We start from the raw sequence: 16,487 nt of genomic DNA on the forward strand, positions 1-16,487 counted from the left end.
TTTTATATAATATACATATATATGCCATGTGATATATATACTGTACAGAGGACTACAGTATAATTGAAAACAGATCAAAATGAAAATTTTGAAAGTCAATTTACTTCAACCTAATTTTTATATTTTAACCTAACTTTTATATAAGACTATAAAAGCCTAATGAATGACGTTTACAAAACCATATACCACACCTTTTACCTCTCCAAAGGTAAAAATTTTCCTTTTTAACTATCTATACGATCATTACTCTTCTCTGAATGGTTGAGAACGACAAAGGAACAAATACCCTTCGGAGAATGAGCTGAGTACTTGCATATGTAGATGTTAAAGGCAGTAAGAGAATGTTAAATTAAGCAAAAGAATAAGCTCTCTGCCTCTACTATCCCTATGAGAAATTTTATTCAAAATAGGTGAAAGACCAAAACAAATACCTAACTTATAAACCAAATGCCTCAATGAAATCATTCGAAACCCCATGTGAAATAGGTACACAGTAAATCACAATACTATACGTACATATTTCCTAAAGTTGCATCAGACTGTAATGAATGGTGTTACTGAAATACAAATGCATACTTACACGAATCCGTTCGTATGAGGTTTACTGCATTTCTTAGCTTAAAAAAATATATATAATGAATTTTACTTCTGTAGCAAGTAGAAGCAAGGATCCAAATCAGGGCAATCCTAAGTGAGGACCCTTCCCTATTTCCTCTTTGTTTTTTTTAATGGTGGTATGTCCATTTTTTAAATTTAATATCAATGATACATTTGTAATAATTTCTCACAACACTTTTGGAAATGCACCTTTGAAAAATTCTGCTGCATAACTGCAGTACGCAATGAATTCTGCTATAGCTGATCTAATAGTCTGCCTTCAAAACATCTCTACAATAAACTGATAGACAATCACATTAGTCAATAATTCCATATCTACAACGCTATTTTCAATGTAGCATTTTTCAGAAAGTACTCATCACATTTTCTATTTTAAAGAGTTGAAATACGGATTGGGTACAGAAAGTCCTTAAAAAAGATTTAAAAGGCTGTAAAACCAGGGAAGAAAGAACCTTTAAACTAAAACAATAGTGTAGGATTTATCTAGTTTCTTAGCAAACATATATGTATATAATGAAGATGTATTCTTGGTAAGGATTCAATGCTAGTCACTCTTTAATTAATATCACAATAGTAGGATTACAACTACAGTATGAACAGTATTAGAAAGAAATTTATATTTTTCAGGTAGCTGAGGAAAATATTCAAAAGATAAATTTGAAATAGAAATCCTCTCAACGCAGCATAAATATACTGAGGAAAAAATATCATAGCGAGGGTGTAACTTAGTGAAATAACGCATTTATAGACAACTGATATACAGAATTCCAATTCACTTCCAAGAATATACTGTATTTTGACAAAAAGTCTTCTTTTATAAGAGGCATAAAAACTCGCCACCTCTGAGTAGAAATGGGAAACAATTTTAGAGAAATAAAACAACAGGATTTTAACAATAACAGAAGAGAATATTGGAAAAAAATACATGAATATCAATAATAAATAACTGGCAAGACACACAATAAAATAACTTTTAACATCTTGAACATGACAATTAAACATAGGCAAAACTTACGTTATATTTGGCACAATAAAAATCTTAAATGTTTGGCCACTGATTGCATATCAACCAAATGGGTAATCTCTAGATTTCGCAATTAATCACAAGCGCACAAAAATATACAGCATTCAAATCACCTCATGTTAATAATGAAAGACAATGTTGTAATGACAGAACAGAGAAATGATTTGGCAAAGAACATACGAAGCAGCTAGCACAGGGCTTATAGGGATTTCCTCTACTCCTACATAATAAGTAGTGCTCGTTATAATATGATATGGCAGCTGTTTCCTTACCTTGATATGGCAACAATGATATTCTACAAGTCATGATATGCTTCATTATTTTTCTTGATCTGTAACACGATAAAACTCTTCTTTAAAATTCACACTTTTTTACCAATTATAAAAACATACTTGGGCAAAGCAAAAATTAAACCTACATCATATTTTACAATTCTTGTAAAGTTAAGCCACAAGCTGTTTGGTATTTTTCCATTCTAATTCCATTAATATTGCTAAAATGAACAGCAAAAATTTGTTTGGTGAAGCACTAATGCATATTAAAATAAATATCTGGAGTATATTTTGCTAAACTTGAATATTTTGTGGAATTTTTTCTTCTGCACATGTCTACATACATAATGCTAAGATCTCTCAAGATAAAAATATGACACTACACAATGACGCTTCGAAGTTTATGGGTATTGTTGGGTGTCACAGGTGAGATTATGGTATTCATATCCCAAAGGTTAAGAGTAGTATTCATTAAAACACTGGTGATATCAAAGCATAGAATTAAGCAAAAACTCAGTATTTATCACAAGTGCTTAAGAACAATAATGTCCAATTATTTTAATATATCATACTCTTTTTTTGGTACATAAATAGAGACCCAATAAATTAGTGAAAGCAACAAATGCAGGGTACTAGTTGATATCTTTAACCTGTCTCTATCTTACAGAATACATTATAACGGTACTGTATACTTGGAGATCTGATCATTATTTGAAAATATACTGCAATCACTATTTAACCCTATGAGAGCCTATCTCCTGATTATATAAAATCTGTCATTTTGAGCACACTGATATGGCTTCTTTGTTTCTCTAAATGAACAAAATAGTATGCATCAGTTCAGGTGATATGTAAATGGAAACTTAATGCACATCTTAATCCAGATCTAAAATGGATGACATTCTCAATTTCTAATCCATATAAGAATGCAATATGTGAAGTGCAAATCCAAATTACGCAGTGCAATACCATCACTAAAATTCAATGCTAATACTGTACTAGAAGACACAACTGCCTTCTACATACAAACTACATATGGTGCCAGCAGACATCAAAAAGCACTTCGTATTAGTAATAAGTAGAATATTATTTTCTTTCATAGGATTTGTTTCACATCATCACTGATAAAATGTGTGAATGTAAGGAGCAAGGAGTCAGTGGCAAAGGAACACTCAATTCTAATGGCACAACCCACTTTGGGCTTAAATACTGCAATTCATACACCATGCATACAATTAAAATGAATCTAAGATGGATACAAATTGCAAATAAAAACCCACAGGAATTTATAATTTTCAAAAATTTATATATTCTTATTTAAGGTCACACACTCACTGTTGTTGCGGTAGCCGTCTTGGCTCTTGTGCTCATCTGACTTCTCTTAACCTGTGGAGCAACAGAAACATTGTTGTTGTTCACTTTTTCTCGTGGTTCTTCACTCGTTTCAGTGCCCTTGTCATTGCCTTCGGAACTAACTTCACTTTCTTGAGAATGAGACAGACTCTTACATGTTGCTGAAATGAAATTAATAAATTCATTGTTCATCATTATTATTATTATTATTATTATTATTATTATTATTATTATTATTATTATTATTATTATTATTATTATGTAGTTCAACAACCACTGAGTTAAAACTCCTATTTCAGAGGCCTGCCAAAAGAGTTTATTTCTAATATTAGAATTTAGTTGTTTTCTAATATATTTCAAAACTTAAACATTTAATGACTGGATAAACTGAAAATGAAGAATCCAACAAAATTTTCATAAATAATTTGTTCAAACCTTGACATTCAGTGTTGGCTGAAGTTTTGACAAGTAAAATACTGTGTTTAACTACTGTATTATTATTGATCTGCATTCACTGCATACAGTTAGTGGGTAGCATGGATTATTTGTCAAAAATCCATTCTGGGGTGAAACAAGAAAGATGAATCCAAAAAAGAGATTACACTGAAGTTCTTCAGTATATACAGTATAACTGATATACTGTATCAGCAAATTTAAACTTTTGAAAGCCTGCACAAAAAGGTAGTTTTGAATATTCTGACTACACCATTTACACTTTAACAGATAGTTCAGGATTCCATGGTCATTCTTGAGATAAACTGCAAGACTAAGTGTAAGAGTTTGTGGAGATTGTAGTTGCAGGTGCCTACACAGACAGCCTTCCAGGTTCCTCAGAAAACTGAACCTTCTAGTGAGAGTATACAGCAAAGGAATCTATGCTCACATCATTACTTGAGAGGTAGTGGCCCTCCAAACAGTTCTTATACTGATAAATCCTTGCCATGTCTCAAGCATCATGTAGGAAAAGTAGGCCCAGCAACTGAAGACTTGAGCTCTCGTCTATCCTGATTAGGATAGGTGTAACCTACCTGACTATACTGTATGTAGGTAGTTGAAAGTGAAAGGGACCAGTGTTTAACTGGAGCTACAAATCAAAAGGGCCAAAATCAAGGGTAGGTCTCCCACAGAACATTTAGGAGATGCAAAATGACTAGTATCCATCACTTGAGACTGGAGAACAGCTTACTTCATGGCACTCATCTACATTAACCCACCTTCTGGGCTAAATTGGTTCTCTCAAGAAACGTAAAAGAAGGAACTCCTCAAGAGACCATGAACCAGATCCTTCCAATAGGGTACTCATATCCACAAAAGGAGCTTGAGGACCTACAGACCAGATTCCCCTATGAACACAGGAGGAGTCTCCATACATTCTCTTGCTGCTCTAAAACAAGATATAGTATCAACAGGTGAACTCCTGGAACTCCCAAGATGAGGAAGTAGATGATATGAACTGCTGTCTGGGGATCCTGGAGAACTACAGATCAAACCAGGCTGTAAAGGAAATATATTGAGCCTCAACTGGATGTACAAATGATTCCATCAGGAATCATTGCTTCTAGTTAATCATAACAAAATTCTTAAGTATGTTCTCATATAAGTAACCTGTCAAAGTCAAGGCCAAGCAATTAGGAGTAATTTTATAGTAAGTACAACAAATTCAGACCAAACCTCAAGTTCAAAAAGAGTATGTCAGCTTGATAGTGCTTACTCTTACCAAGTGATGAGTTTTGAGATACAAGGAGGAAGGAAATATCTAACAACTTTATCAAAGAAGTACAGTGTATTCAGTTAAATACCCCCCCTGCCATGTTATTCCCACATCCTCTCACACTCAAGACTCACAGGAGAAGGATCAAAACTCCTGGACTGCAGTGGAGAGTAGATCTAGGTTATGTGGTCAGATTTACACCAAGTGATTTAATTAACATTCCATAACAGAAGCTTCATCTTGTCAAGGGTTTGGGAATTGATTTCTGATGCTGGAAATGAGTCATTCCACTTCATGTTCTTCTTTTGTTGGCTCATTTAGCAATGGGTCTCCTTCTCTTGTTGGCTGGAGGTAACACAGTACAACTCGATGCCAGTGAATTCCTTTAATGATAACAACCAAAGGATTTGCATTTGCTGACAAAGAACAATACCTACAATGATCATTGGAACCTTATGAAAACGTCTCAAATCCAGAATTATTGTTGAGGCATTTCCAAAAATTAAAATCCAAGTTCATGTTAATTTCCAAGAGATAAAAACTGGCAATCACAATGGTGCAGAAAATATGTCTTCACAACAATGAGTGAGCCTTGTTTGCTGGAACAACCAAAAGGTACCAAAAAATAAGTCATGTATGCTGGAAGGCAAATGCATTTCTCTTAGCGAGGTGTCAAAAAATTACCATAGCTTACGTCTTGAAAAATAAGTGCTGAGTGCATAAATGGCATAACAGGATCCTGTTATGGCCAGTGATTATGAACGAGACCTGAGAATGACTGGCGTAGCACACCTCTCTTCTGTAGGAAAGACCCATGTGAAGTCACTGCCAGTAATAATGACAGACCTACCCGTAGCATGATGGTGGTACACGCATCATTGGCCTAGGTGGAGTGTGGTGTATGTTCTTCTTCCTTTTGTGTGACCTGGGAGCTGCTGACTGCTATATTAGGCACATGTAAACTGATGGAGTTGGATTAAACAAGTCTTTATTATCTCTGGAACAACACTGCAGACTTATGCCTTAAATACTTATTGTATGCGGGACAATAAGTCATTCAATTATCATAATTTTTTACGTGGAACTCAGAACATAAGGTATTACTGAATACTGTAATATCAAAATGAACTTTTCCCATGATCAGTATATATTATAATATAATATTTATTTCAAATTTACAAAACTTAGAGAGACTGTTCCCCACTGCAGCCTGAAAGCTTTGACCCAATATTAATAACAAGGTTAACAAAAAAAATTGCTACATGATGCACTGGCAGAATGCTTTATAACTTGGACTTTAGATTATTAGTGGTCAAAAATGAATCTATAATGTGACAAGTTGGTTGATAAAAAAAACATTGCATTCTTACCCTCTCATAAGGCTTTACAAGAACAACAAATATGTTAAAATAAGGTCTTCCTCAATAAATTTATAACAGTGTTAAAATGTTAATCACTAGAATTAACAAGATAAGAACAGTGGCAGTGTTACACCCAGAATCATATTTCCACATTCGGGGAAGATAGCAAAGATAGCCTCCAATAAAACTTGAAATTTCCAAGCAAAATCGTCCTCACATTACTGTACAGAAACCAGTTATGTGGACCTAAGCCTGGTGGATGTAGCATTTCTAATGCATGCATAAATGTGATTTGAAATGGCCTAGAGAGGCACAACACTTAATGAGAACTTCCAGACTATAAACAGTGATATATCCATGCAATTTTAACACTCCTTTTCAAACAAAAAGTAGTTTTTAATGCTATGTATTCGCAGTGAAGAGTAATTAAACCACCCATTCTTTTCACTGATAGAACTCATGCAACTTAAAAATTAATTCAGTGTTAGACTTCATACAACCATACCTAGAATGTAATTTAGGCTTTTCTTAAACTATGGCATCCTCTTCCTTACCTCACACTGCTCTCAATAAACAAGAGGAATAAAAGAGTCTATACCTGAACTTGTAGCAGCTTCTTCTTTAATATGTATGTTTTCTGTAGCTGATTCACCTTCATCATGAGCTTCCTGTTCAACAGTCTCTTGTTTAGCTGCAACACCATTTGTTCCAGTAGTGGTTGGAACGTCAGTTACCGCCTCATTTTGTTTAGCTCCCTTCTTTCCTAGAGCTACTATAGCATTTGCTGCCCTGAAAGGTTGGAAATTATTACTGAGATTTAAGGAAACAACTTATCTAGGAAATTTAAGTCTCACAATACCAGTAAACATCATTAGATAAACCTTAATAAAATTATGATAAGACAGTGATATTTTTCAGGAATTAACATGCATTTTAGATATTCAAATCTCTGAAAAACACTGTAATTAAGTCATTTATATTCAGCACTGTACTAAAATTTTTGTACTGTACTCGAAAAAGAACACTAGTTCATGAATAGGGGCTCGAATGTTGAACTTAAAAATACTAATGTGATCATGTAACGCCACTAGAGATATGTATTTGCTAATTACTATACCTCCAAAAGGATGAATTCAGGATGAATATTACCCAATTTTTGTTACATGAACACGTTTGCAAAACTTTTGTTTCCAAACATACAAACTCTCCTTTCATATATACTTCTACCAGTTAATTCATATACAGTACCCTGTACAACACCATAAATTGTGTGCACCCATGAGAGTTCCAGAAGTGAAATCTAAAAAAATGATGAGCAAGCAGAATTTTTTTACATTAAAGTAGTCTATTTCTATTGTCATCGTCATTTGTACGTCAGGCTTCCCTATTATGACTCTGAATGTTGAAGGAGTTGGTAAAAATGCATCTAAACTAACTCGCATATAAAATTTTTTTAAATACTGTACAGTACTCTAAAAAAAAATACCTGTAAGACTTGTTGACTTCTTTTTGCATATCTACATCATACTTGTGGTATTTTTCATACATACTAATGATGAGATCTCTTTCTTCTTCTGAGTATTCTTCTAAAGACGGGTGGAATCGCTTTGCATGTTTTACATAGGTGTTCTTTCGTGGGCCATCATATGACTTGAAGGTAGTGAAGCAAAGCATACAGATACTCATATTGGTTCTTGTGTTGTAATCAACTAACAGCTGACGGCGCCATTCTTCCTATAAATGTTATTGATAAGATGTTATTACAGAAACTAAATGCATATCTAGTACATAATTAATTTCCATGCAGCATCTCTTTCAAACTGCAAGCAGCACTACGCATTAAAGTTCTTGAATTATTTAATGCACTCACTGGTTTTATGTACAGTAAACTATAATGACATCAAACTTCATTGATAGAGAAAAATAAAATACCTCATACCTTAAATGTTCGCATGTTGATTGTTACTCGTTGTGCATTGGTAGAAACTGCTTCCCCATTGGTATTTCCCTCTGCCACTTGACGAAGAATAGTGTGGAAATAGGGGGGGACTTTCTCTTCTCCAGATTCTGATGGAGGAGAAACTGTTACAGTGTTAGTGGCACTGGTAAGGGTGGCTGTGCTGGCCGGAGTTGTATAAGCCGATGATGAACTAACATCATCTATGGCACCAGAGCTGGACAGACTAACTTGAGTAGCTGTAGTGGTACAAGTTGGGACGGGTGTTGTTGCACGTGCTCGACTTGTAGTAGTGAGATCACTTGGAGTTTCAGGAGCACTCTGTGTGTCACTTTCATCACTATGCACTGCTACTTCCTCTATGGCACTTGTATCACTACAAGAGAAAACACATAACTGATGAAGTATTCTTTATCAATCAAGGATGAATGTGATTTGACTGATTTGACTTATGAACTTGATCAGCTATCCTTTCCTTGGAACTACTTGGTCATTCAGTACAGGATCAGTATGATAATCACAAGAAAGCAGACAAAAGTGACAAGTATTTAATGTTTTCATATATGAAATTACGTTAGAAACAATACTTTATAGCCTAGTCATGTAGGTGAAAAATTTTATACTTCCTTTAAAACTCAATCTTAGTACTAAGAAAAGTAAAGGACTTACCTTAAAACCTCAACTCTTTCTGTTTTAACAGGTGACTTTGAGGTGACAACTTCCATTTCTTGATGCTCATGCATTGGCTCTTGTTGAGAAACTGCCACATGACATTCTGCATGGGGTCCAGTCTCATAAACCACTGGCTGGGTCTGAGTAGTTGTCGTGGAATGTGAAGTTACAAAAGATGTAGCAGCACCAGGAGGTAAAGTCAGATTCATTAAAGGAATTTGAAATGCTGGGTGAGCAGGAAGTGTGTTGTTTTGAGAACCTTCTGCCACACGTGGTCGTTTTGTCACAGGTGGAAGAACTGAGGTATCTTGAGTTACCATCACAGAAGCTTCTCGCATAGCTGCTGCTTCTCGTAAAGCAGCTTCTCTGGCTTCTCTTCGAGCTTCTCGTCTCTCCTCCTTTTTGCTTCGCTCAGTAGCTGCATAGAGTAAGTTATCAAGTCGGTTCCTTCTCTCCTGTCTTTCCTGTGGAGTTTCATCATGGATGTTTTTTAAGGTTCCGCTGAAAGATAGATTAAGGGGTGATGGGTCCCGCTCAACATGATCAGGTACAATTTGAGTTTGTGGTGATATTGCCTGTGTAACGAGGCCATACATTCCTACTGGGTATTCAGTTCCTAATGTATATATAGGAGTAGGCTGGCAGCTGTTGGGTCTTGATCGACCCCGATTCACACATCTCTGGCTCTCTCCGTCACTTTGGTTCTTGTGCTCAGCACTGCTACTGCTTGTTACCGAAGATACCTCAGCAAGTCCTTTAATCTTAAGACTCTCTGCGGTACGCAAAAGAGAAGCAAGGTTTTCTTGGTCCACATTAACCTCTCCATGATAAATGAACTGTATTAATGAGGCAACATCTTGTGGATGTGGCCCATCAAGTACCACAATGGGTGACTGACCAGGTGGAAGAGCTCCTAACAACTTTTCAAAATGACTGCTAGAAGCACACAATACCAGCTTGTGCAAACGCCACACCTCGCCTGTAGATAAAGATTCTTGTATATTATCTCTGAAGCAATTATATAAATTTCTTTCAAACAGTGTTTTGTGCAGACCCACAGCAATAAATTTAAATAATTCCCTTTACAAAATGCTGTACCAATCGGGTATTTTTTTTTTATAAAATTTGGACTTACATGAACAATGCATTACAGACCTCTTTACTAATACAAAAATATTAAGAGCAATACTATTCTCATCTGTCCTGTGCAATTTCCATTTGAATTCCATTTGGTCTAGGTCTCCATTTACGCCCTTTTCTGAGATTTCCTGGACCTTTCTACATGGCTTTGTCCAGTTTTTTACAAGTATATTGCTTTTCTAAATAACTGTTCCTTATCCCTTCTCCTAACATGTACAAATCATCTAAAGCTCTGAGATCTGTCTATCTTCCAGCCAGAAGACACCACCACTCTCTTGGAAAATTCCTCAATTGTAATATCTTCCCAAAGCACAATGGCCATGAGTCTACACATTCTAGTTTTACCCTTACAATAATACTGGGCAGATAGTCTGGTGTTGAATCCCTTTCTCTAAGTATAGCAATTTGCATTTACTAGCACATACATAAAATAGTCTGGCATATTCTTTAAACATTCTAATCTTTCCTTGCACATTTGATGACACTGAACATGTATGCCTCACATTTTCAAACCCATCAAAATTCCCAGTGGATTGTAACATACACTGAAATTCTTAACTGCTAAATTGCAACATAACCATAACTGATCACTTCGGCAAACAATAATTCAAGACTACAGTAAAGTAACTAAAGATCACGACTTGTGCATAAAGTAATTACTACAGTATAACTCACTGGCTGAAGCTAAATATATGTGGAATATGTCAAGAACATATATTGATAAAAAAAACTGATGAACAAATATATGCCTATTCTTACCTTGACAACATAATGTCACATCCGTGTGTTGCTCAGATGACAAAATATGTCCAAGGGTCCCAAGAAGGTTTGTGGTGTGATTGTTCCACCGCAAGCAGAACTTCTGAAACGTCCCCATTGCTACTGTCACCTCATTGGGTCAACAACCTGAAAAGAGGGCAGATATAGTTATGAAAAACACACTCACCACGATCCCTCCTGTAATCAGCCTGAACAATTAATTTATTTGTAACAAAAAACACTGATAAAAAGTTTTCAGTCCATTTGGTTCAAATCATAAAAATCAAAATAAAGAATCTCAAGCCTAAAGCATAAATTGCGTGGTTCTTTATCAAATATTTATGATTTAATTACAACCTGCTATAGCCTCAAGATGTACTGAACAATTATGAATAGTCTCTATACAACAAGTCAAATAAGTTATCACTATCAAAAAGAGTAGTTTTAATATACACCATCTCAGATTTGATGCTTAGGAAGAACATACCGACTTCGTGTAACCTGAAAGGTTTTGTCATGAAGATGATCTGCAGACTACAATATCTATTTAGAGAAGGCGTATACTGGGACATATATACTTTCATACACGGACGAACAAAATTATACCTTCATTAACTTCCACTATCTGATAAAGATCTTATGAGACTCTGCCTGTTGAGATATAACTGAAAATACTTGTGCTTCCCTATATACACAAGAGGTTAAAACAAAGAACAAAGGAGCATTCGATACTATTCTGGATCGTAGCCTACGAAATTGCAAAATGAAATTCGGGTAATAAAAAGGCTACAACATACATTTCAGTATATGATTAAAATGGTGCACAAAATGTTTGTATGAACTTGAGTAAAGGCTAATGATCAATTAATATACATTAGCCGAAATGATAAAAAACTTGAGGCGAATTAAAAAGTTCATGTTGCGATTAATTTCCCTGCAGGGATCCCAACTAGGGCCATTGTAGGAGGACTTCGGAGGGCACTTCTTGTATTCAGCGATCATATAATGTAATCTCTCTCTCTCTCTCTCATGCTGGGGAACGACTTAAATGTTCTCTTCTGCCCGACTACTTTCTCATTCACGTCAACCAGTGGCGGCAACCTCGACCGCATACTACTTGGAAGTAACTCCAGATTATTAATAATTATTCGTTTCTTACCCTTTAAGCACGACTATATCAACACACCCACCAGAGAACAAAGAGAGAAGTCATTATTCTCAGCCCATCCCCACTGCAAACGCGTCTCGCATACCTTTACCTTCACTATTAACCATTGGCCATTCATACCCAGGAGGGCAAAGATACCACTGGCTACACTAGGTACAGAGGACTGTGTTTATATTACGGGATGCCTTATGGCGCCGAAAAAATAAACCAGCATATGAGATCTATAATGCGAATCGCAGTCACCAGATCTATGCAAAAACAAAGCAAACATGCAGTTGACTTAATTTCTGGCACCCCAACATTTTTGGAGGCGTTTTCCGAAGGATCTTCCGTTTGTCCACTGACATCATTCAAAAAGAATTTGGGGATGAAACGAAGAAAATCCTTTTGGTTGTAGTTATGGTGATGCCATTTAAGCATCTATAAAGTTTCAAATATGTTATAAATGGAATTAAATGTTTCAAAATACTCCATGTACTAATTTAAAACTATTTCTCTCCAGGCGGAAAACGGGACCTCATCGTTGGTCGGTAGCCATGAACGTGGATGACAGATGCCTCGCTCTTTTTATGGGACGAACAACCTGTTGCCCTTTTGTAGACCAAGCCCAAAGAAAGCAAGGAAAGGACAAGAATGGAAGATGGGTGGTCATTAACCACGAGGAAAGATCTGCCTATTAAGAAAGAATAAAAGTTAGGTCAGGCAAACAGAAGCACGAAAAAAATTCCACAGTTTGGTAGAAACAAAGAAGCAGGCATGAGCACTGAAATCGGAGGATTACCAATTCCCAAAGAGCAAAAAGGGAATAGATGCCTTTAAGGGTGTTAGGAGGCCACCTGGGAAGATGGACGCTTCTTCACTTGAGCTCAATGGGAAGCAGTGACCAAATTAGTATCTGTAAAAAAACGAGAGAGGGGGAGAGAATGCTGCTTTGTAGAGATGAGGAAGAAGATCGTGTTTTCATTCCTACAAACAGATGTTTCACCTCAAAAGACACGAAGAGTGAAGTATGCATACACAAAAATCATCCTCATTTCACAATTTTTGCATTAAAAACATCAATTTTAAGGGTAAAGGTGTTCAAAAAGTAATGGTCTCAGTTTACAATGGAGTGTTGTGAGCTATGGTAAAAAAAAAAAGGCGTTTTTAATATTCTCTTTATTAGCTGATTTACCTTCGGGTGTTCACATGAAGGTGCTGCAGGCTATTGAATCTTGTGATAAGAGTAATTCTTTGCTAAGAAACAAAGGCTGAAGCTCAGAAATACCAATACTAAAAACAAAAGAAAACAGCTACTAAGTTGCTACCAGAGAGAGAGAGAGAGAGAGAGGGATTCAACTACCATAGTTATTTCCACCGTATACAGTCCAATGAACTGAAAAAAGGATCAGTCGAAAATTCGGACCATTTTTGTCCTAATGAAGGAAAATATTTCCTTCTCGAAGAAAAAAAAACAACAGGCAGTCTAAGAATACTGCTTATCCCTTACCAAACCCAGCAGACAAACTCCTCCTCAAAGATGTGTTTGTGAAACGCGAATCCCTACAGTGCCATTCATTTTCAGTATGAAGGTCATGGTCAAGAGCACTGACCTTGGCGTCAACTGAACAAGCCAAATATGAAGTCTCCGTTTCGAATACTTCAAAAGTTATGGTCATGGTCACAATTGTGTTCCTTCCTTTGCACCAATTTTGGCAGTAATCCCTTCACCTGTGCAGTTGCGATGGCAATGGCAGTATAGCAACTATTTCTAGGATGAAGGTTAAGGTTATCAACCTTGATATAACTGAAGGGCCTTTATTAGTGGAGTATGCATGCCAAATACGAAGTCTTTATCTCTTACAGTTCTAAAGTTATGGCAAAGGTTAATGTGCAGACAGACGTAAAATCGGACTTTTTTCACACGCATCTATAGCAGTGTAGCCAATTTGGATGAAACCCTTTCAACCATGTAGGAGTTGTGATGACGAGGTAAGCGTGCAAGACATACTGAAATATAGACGGAAGGAATACCCATGAAAACTATATTCCCCACCCCACTTTGTCGGGTGGGAACTTAAGAATGCCCGGAACACCACAACCACGGGAGCTAGATTTTACCGGATATGCTAACAGGTAAAATGCTAACAGTGGAGGGGTACAATCGGTTGTCAGACAAAATATTTACAGCTAAGAAACCCTTAGTAGCCAGATGACCAATAATAATCATCATCATAAATGCCAAACAGTATAGAACAAACAAAATGCACTCGATCATTTTTACAGGCAAGGTTAACTTGTCTATGGATACGGTTAAATATACACAAAAATTTATAAACATTAAACGAAGACTTTACAAATCATCTCGTTCCTGCAAAAATTCTGACGTACCAACCTTTCGCAAACCATCTCGGTAATGGTAGGCTAACTAGTCCAACGATTCTGACGAAGTAATTATTCACTGATCATCCACATCATGCTAGCAATTCCGATGTAGTAATTAGCCAGATTTGTTTTTCAGAATTCAACTGTGAATGGCTTTTAAAAGGAAAGGTCTGACTAGGTCCAGCATGCGGAAAAGAAGTGCCTATTAGTGGACTCTAGAGGACGGTCCATGATTGGCAATGACTTTTTTTTTTTAATCACACGCTAATGATCAGACCGAATTTGGCTAAACATCTTTAATCTTGCTCGGCCATTACTAGAGAGAGAGAAAGAGAGGATTTCTCTCCCTTAGTGAGAATAAGCTCATTTTAAATAAAACATGAAAGGGAGGAACAGTATTAGTATTGTGTGATTTATAATACTTCCATCGATAGACGGTTAAGAATACGGTAGGGTAAAAATTGTTAAAGCCAAATGAACCTGCTCCTAGTTATTCCTATAACAGTCTAGCGTTTAGCAAAGGCTGCCTACTAATCACTTGCTAAAAAGTGGGCTAGGAAGTAAATTAACTAAAAAAAAATTTCTTTACACGCATCTTTCTCTTTCACATCATATGATAGCTTATGTTAAGCAAAGATCGTAAAGTAGTTGGAAAAGACTCCTGACCCCAATTTTCAGATTCACAGGCCTCACCTGAAGTGTTTGTTCATTAATGAAAGGCCACATCTTGAGCAAAGTAAAATAAAGGAGTAGGAAAAGCAGGTACAACGACTAAGCCAAACGGACGAAAAGTTAATGGCAGAAAGCAATGCAACTCCGGTACTGGAAGACGTTGCAAAGAACAACCTTTAGGGAGCCTTGCCACTGCAGGCGGTAGCCTACTCCCCTACAGGGATCATGCTAAAACGAACCGTGTGGGTATTCAGAGCCGGAGGCGGGTCGATGCCCGAGACCTTACAATTAAACCGATGCTCTTTGAGCCCTATAGCTATCAGCTACCTATGATAATTAGTAATTCCTTGGTACTTTGGTGCTCAAGATAAAGCAGTGGAGAGTGCAAATCCTCACACTGAAATAGCGATGTTTTTACTCGTACAATATGTAGCAGTCACGTTCATCGACAGTAAAAATTTTGATTTCATAAACAAGCTGCAACGACTAGAATGCAAAAAGTATGCATATTTAGCTTCTGTAAACGTGTAAATATCGATTTACAAGAATCCTTTATGGCCATAAAATCATCAGACTTTGCAACCTGTTTATGTTAGCATGTCTTCCAAGGAAGATGCGAGTTCAGGAGTTATTCTATTGATCCTAGAAAAAATCTAACACCTCGAAAATCCTACTTCGTAAAGGCTGCCACAATAATACCAAGATTTAAATGAAATAGCTTAATAAAAGTTAACCTCGAATATACACCAGTATTCAAGCTCTGAGATGACATGCATCATGCTCCTCCTGATTTTGTGACTTAACAGTAATGCATTCATTTTTAAAATCAACGGGCTTAAGGCAAAGGCTGCCGAGCCTTCCTCAAACTGATCTAGTTTCATGGAATTTCTGATCTGGTATCATTACTCTATACAAGTGTAGATCCCTTGGATGTTCTGACAAGGCCTAACGCCTCCAATATTGTCTGATTAAATGTCTGTTAACGGTGCAAGCGCCCAGTAAATCAGAGACTCAGACTATAACCAGGTCTATTTGAAATAAAAATCAGGATCATTACCAGTGTTTGTTTCATGTGAGAGAAATCTGCCGCTCTTCAAGAGATGGGCGCGCTTCTCTTGGGAGAGTCTCCCATTCTCTTTCGTCCTCATTTTAACTTTTTTCATTAGGCCTAGGTATGAGCATAACGAGTACTCCAACAACTGGCTTCTGAGATGAAATATATATAAAATAAAAAGGTTCCTTTAGCAGACACCCTGGGGATAGTGGGCCGGTTGAGGAAGCAAAAGTTTAAAGGTTCTCTCTAGTGCTGTGTATTTCTATAGGGCGTCTAAACATAAAACATTCAGTTGAACACCATATTCTCAGTAGAGGTTCCAGCTGTTATTCATCTTTTATTTTTTTATTTATTTACTTATT

At 36.4% G+C, this 16,487-nt stretch overlaps 1 protein-coding gene across 5 annotated transcripts in view; it reads right to left on the reverse strand.

The window, feature by feature from the left end:
* Positions 1-715: 715 nt before the first annotated feature.
* Positions 716-16,487, reverse strand: part of LOC136825030 (longitudinals lacking protein, isoforms H/M/V-like) — a 58,233-nt gene continuing 42,461 nt past the window's right edge. For 4 of the 5 annotated variants that reach the window (XM_067081058.1, XM_067081059.1, XM_067081060.1 and 1 more), the window contains 6 exons: positions 10,868-11,014; positions 8,966-9,947; positions 8,279-8,672; positions 7,826-8,073; positions 6,938-7,128; positions 716-3,428 (listed from right to left, as the gene is read on the reverse strand). In XM_067081058.1, the coding sequence (XP_066937159.1) occupies positions 3,238-3,428; positions 6,938-7,128; positions 7,826-8,073; positions 8,279-8,672; positions 8,966-9,947; positions 10,868-10,985 (2,124 nt within the window). In that variant the 5' untranslated portion in view covers positions 10,986-11,014 and the 3' untranslated portion in view covers positions 716-3,237. Of the gene's footprint in view, positions 3,429-6,937; positions 7,129-7,825; positions 8,074-8,278; positions 8,673-8,965; positions 9,948-10,867; positions 11,015-12,126; positions 12,262-16,487 lie in introns of those variants that run through there. The other variant, XM_067081063.1, reaches the window with a different exon arrangement.

This window comes from Macrobrachium rosenbergii, chromosome 36, assembly GCF_040412425.1.
Source record: "Macrobrachium rosenbergii isolate ZJJX-2024 chromosome 36, ASM4041242v1, whole genome shotgun sequence".
Lineage (NCBI taxonomy): Eukaryota > Metazoa > Arthropoda > Malacostraca > Decapoda > Palaemonidae > Macrobrachium > Macrobrachium rosenbergii.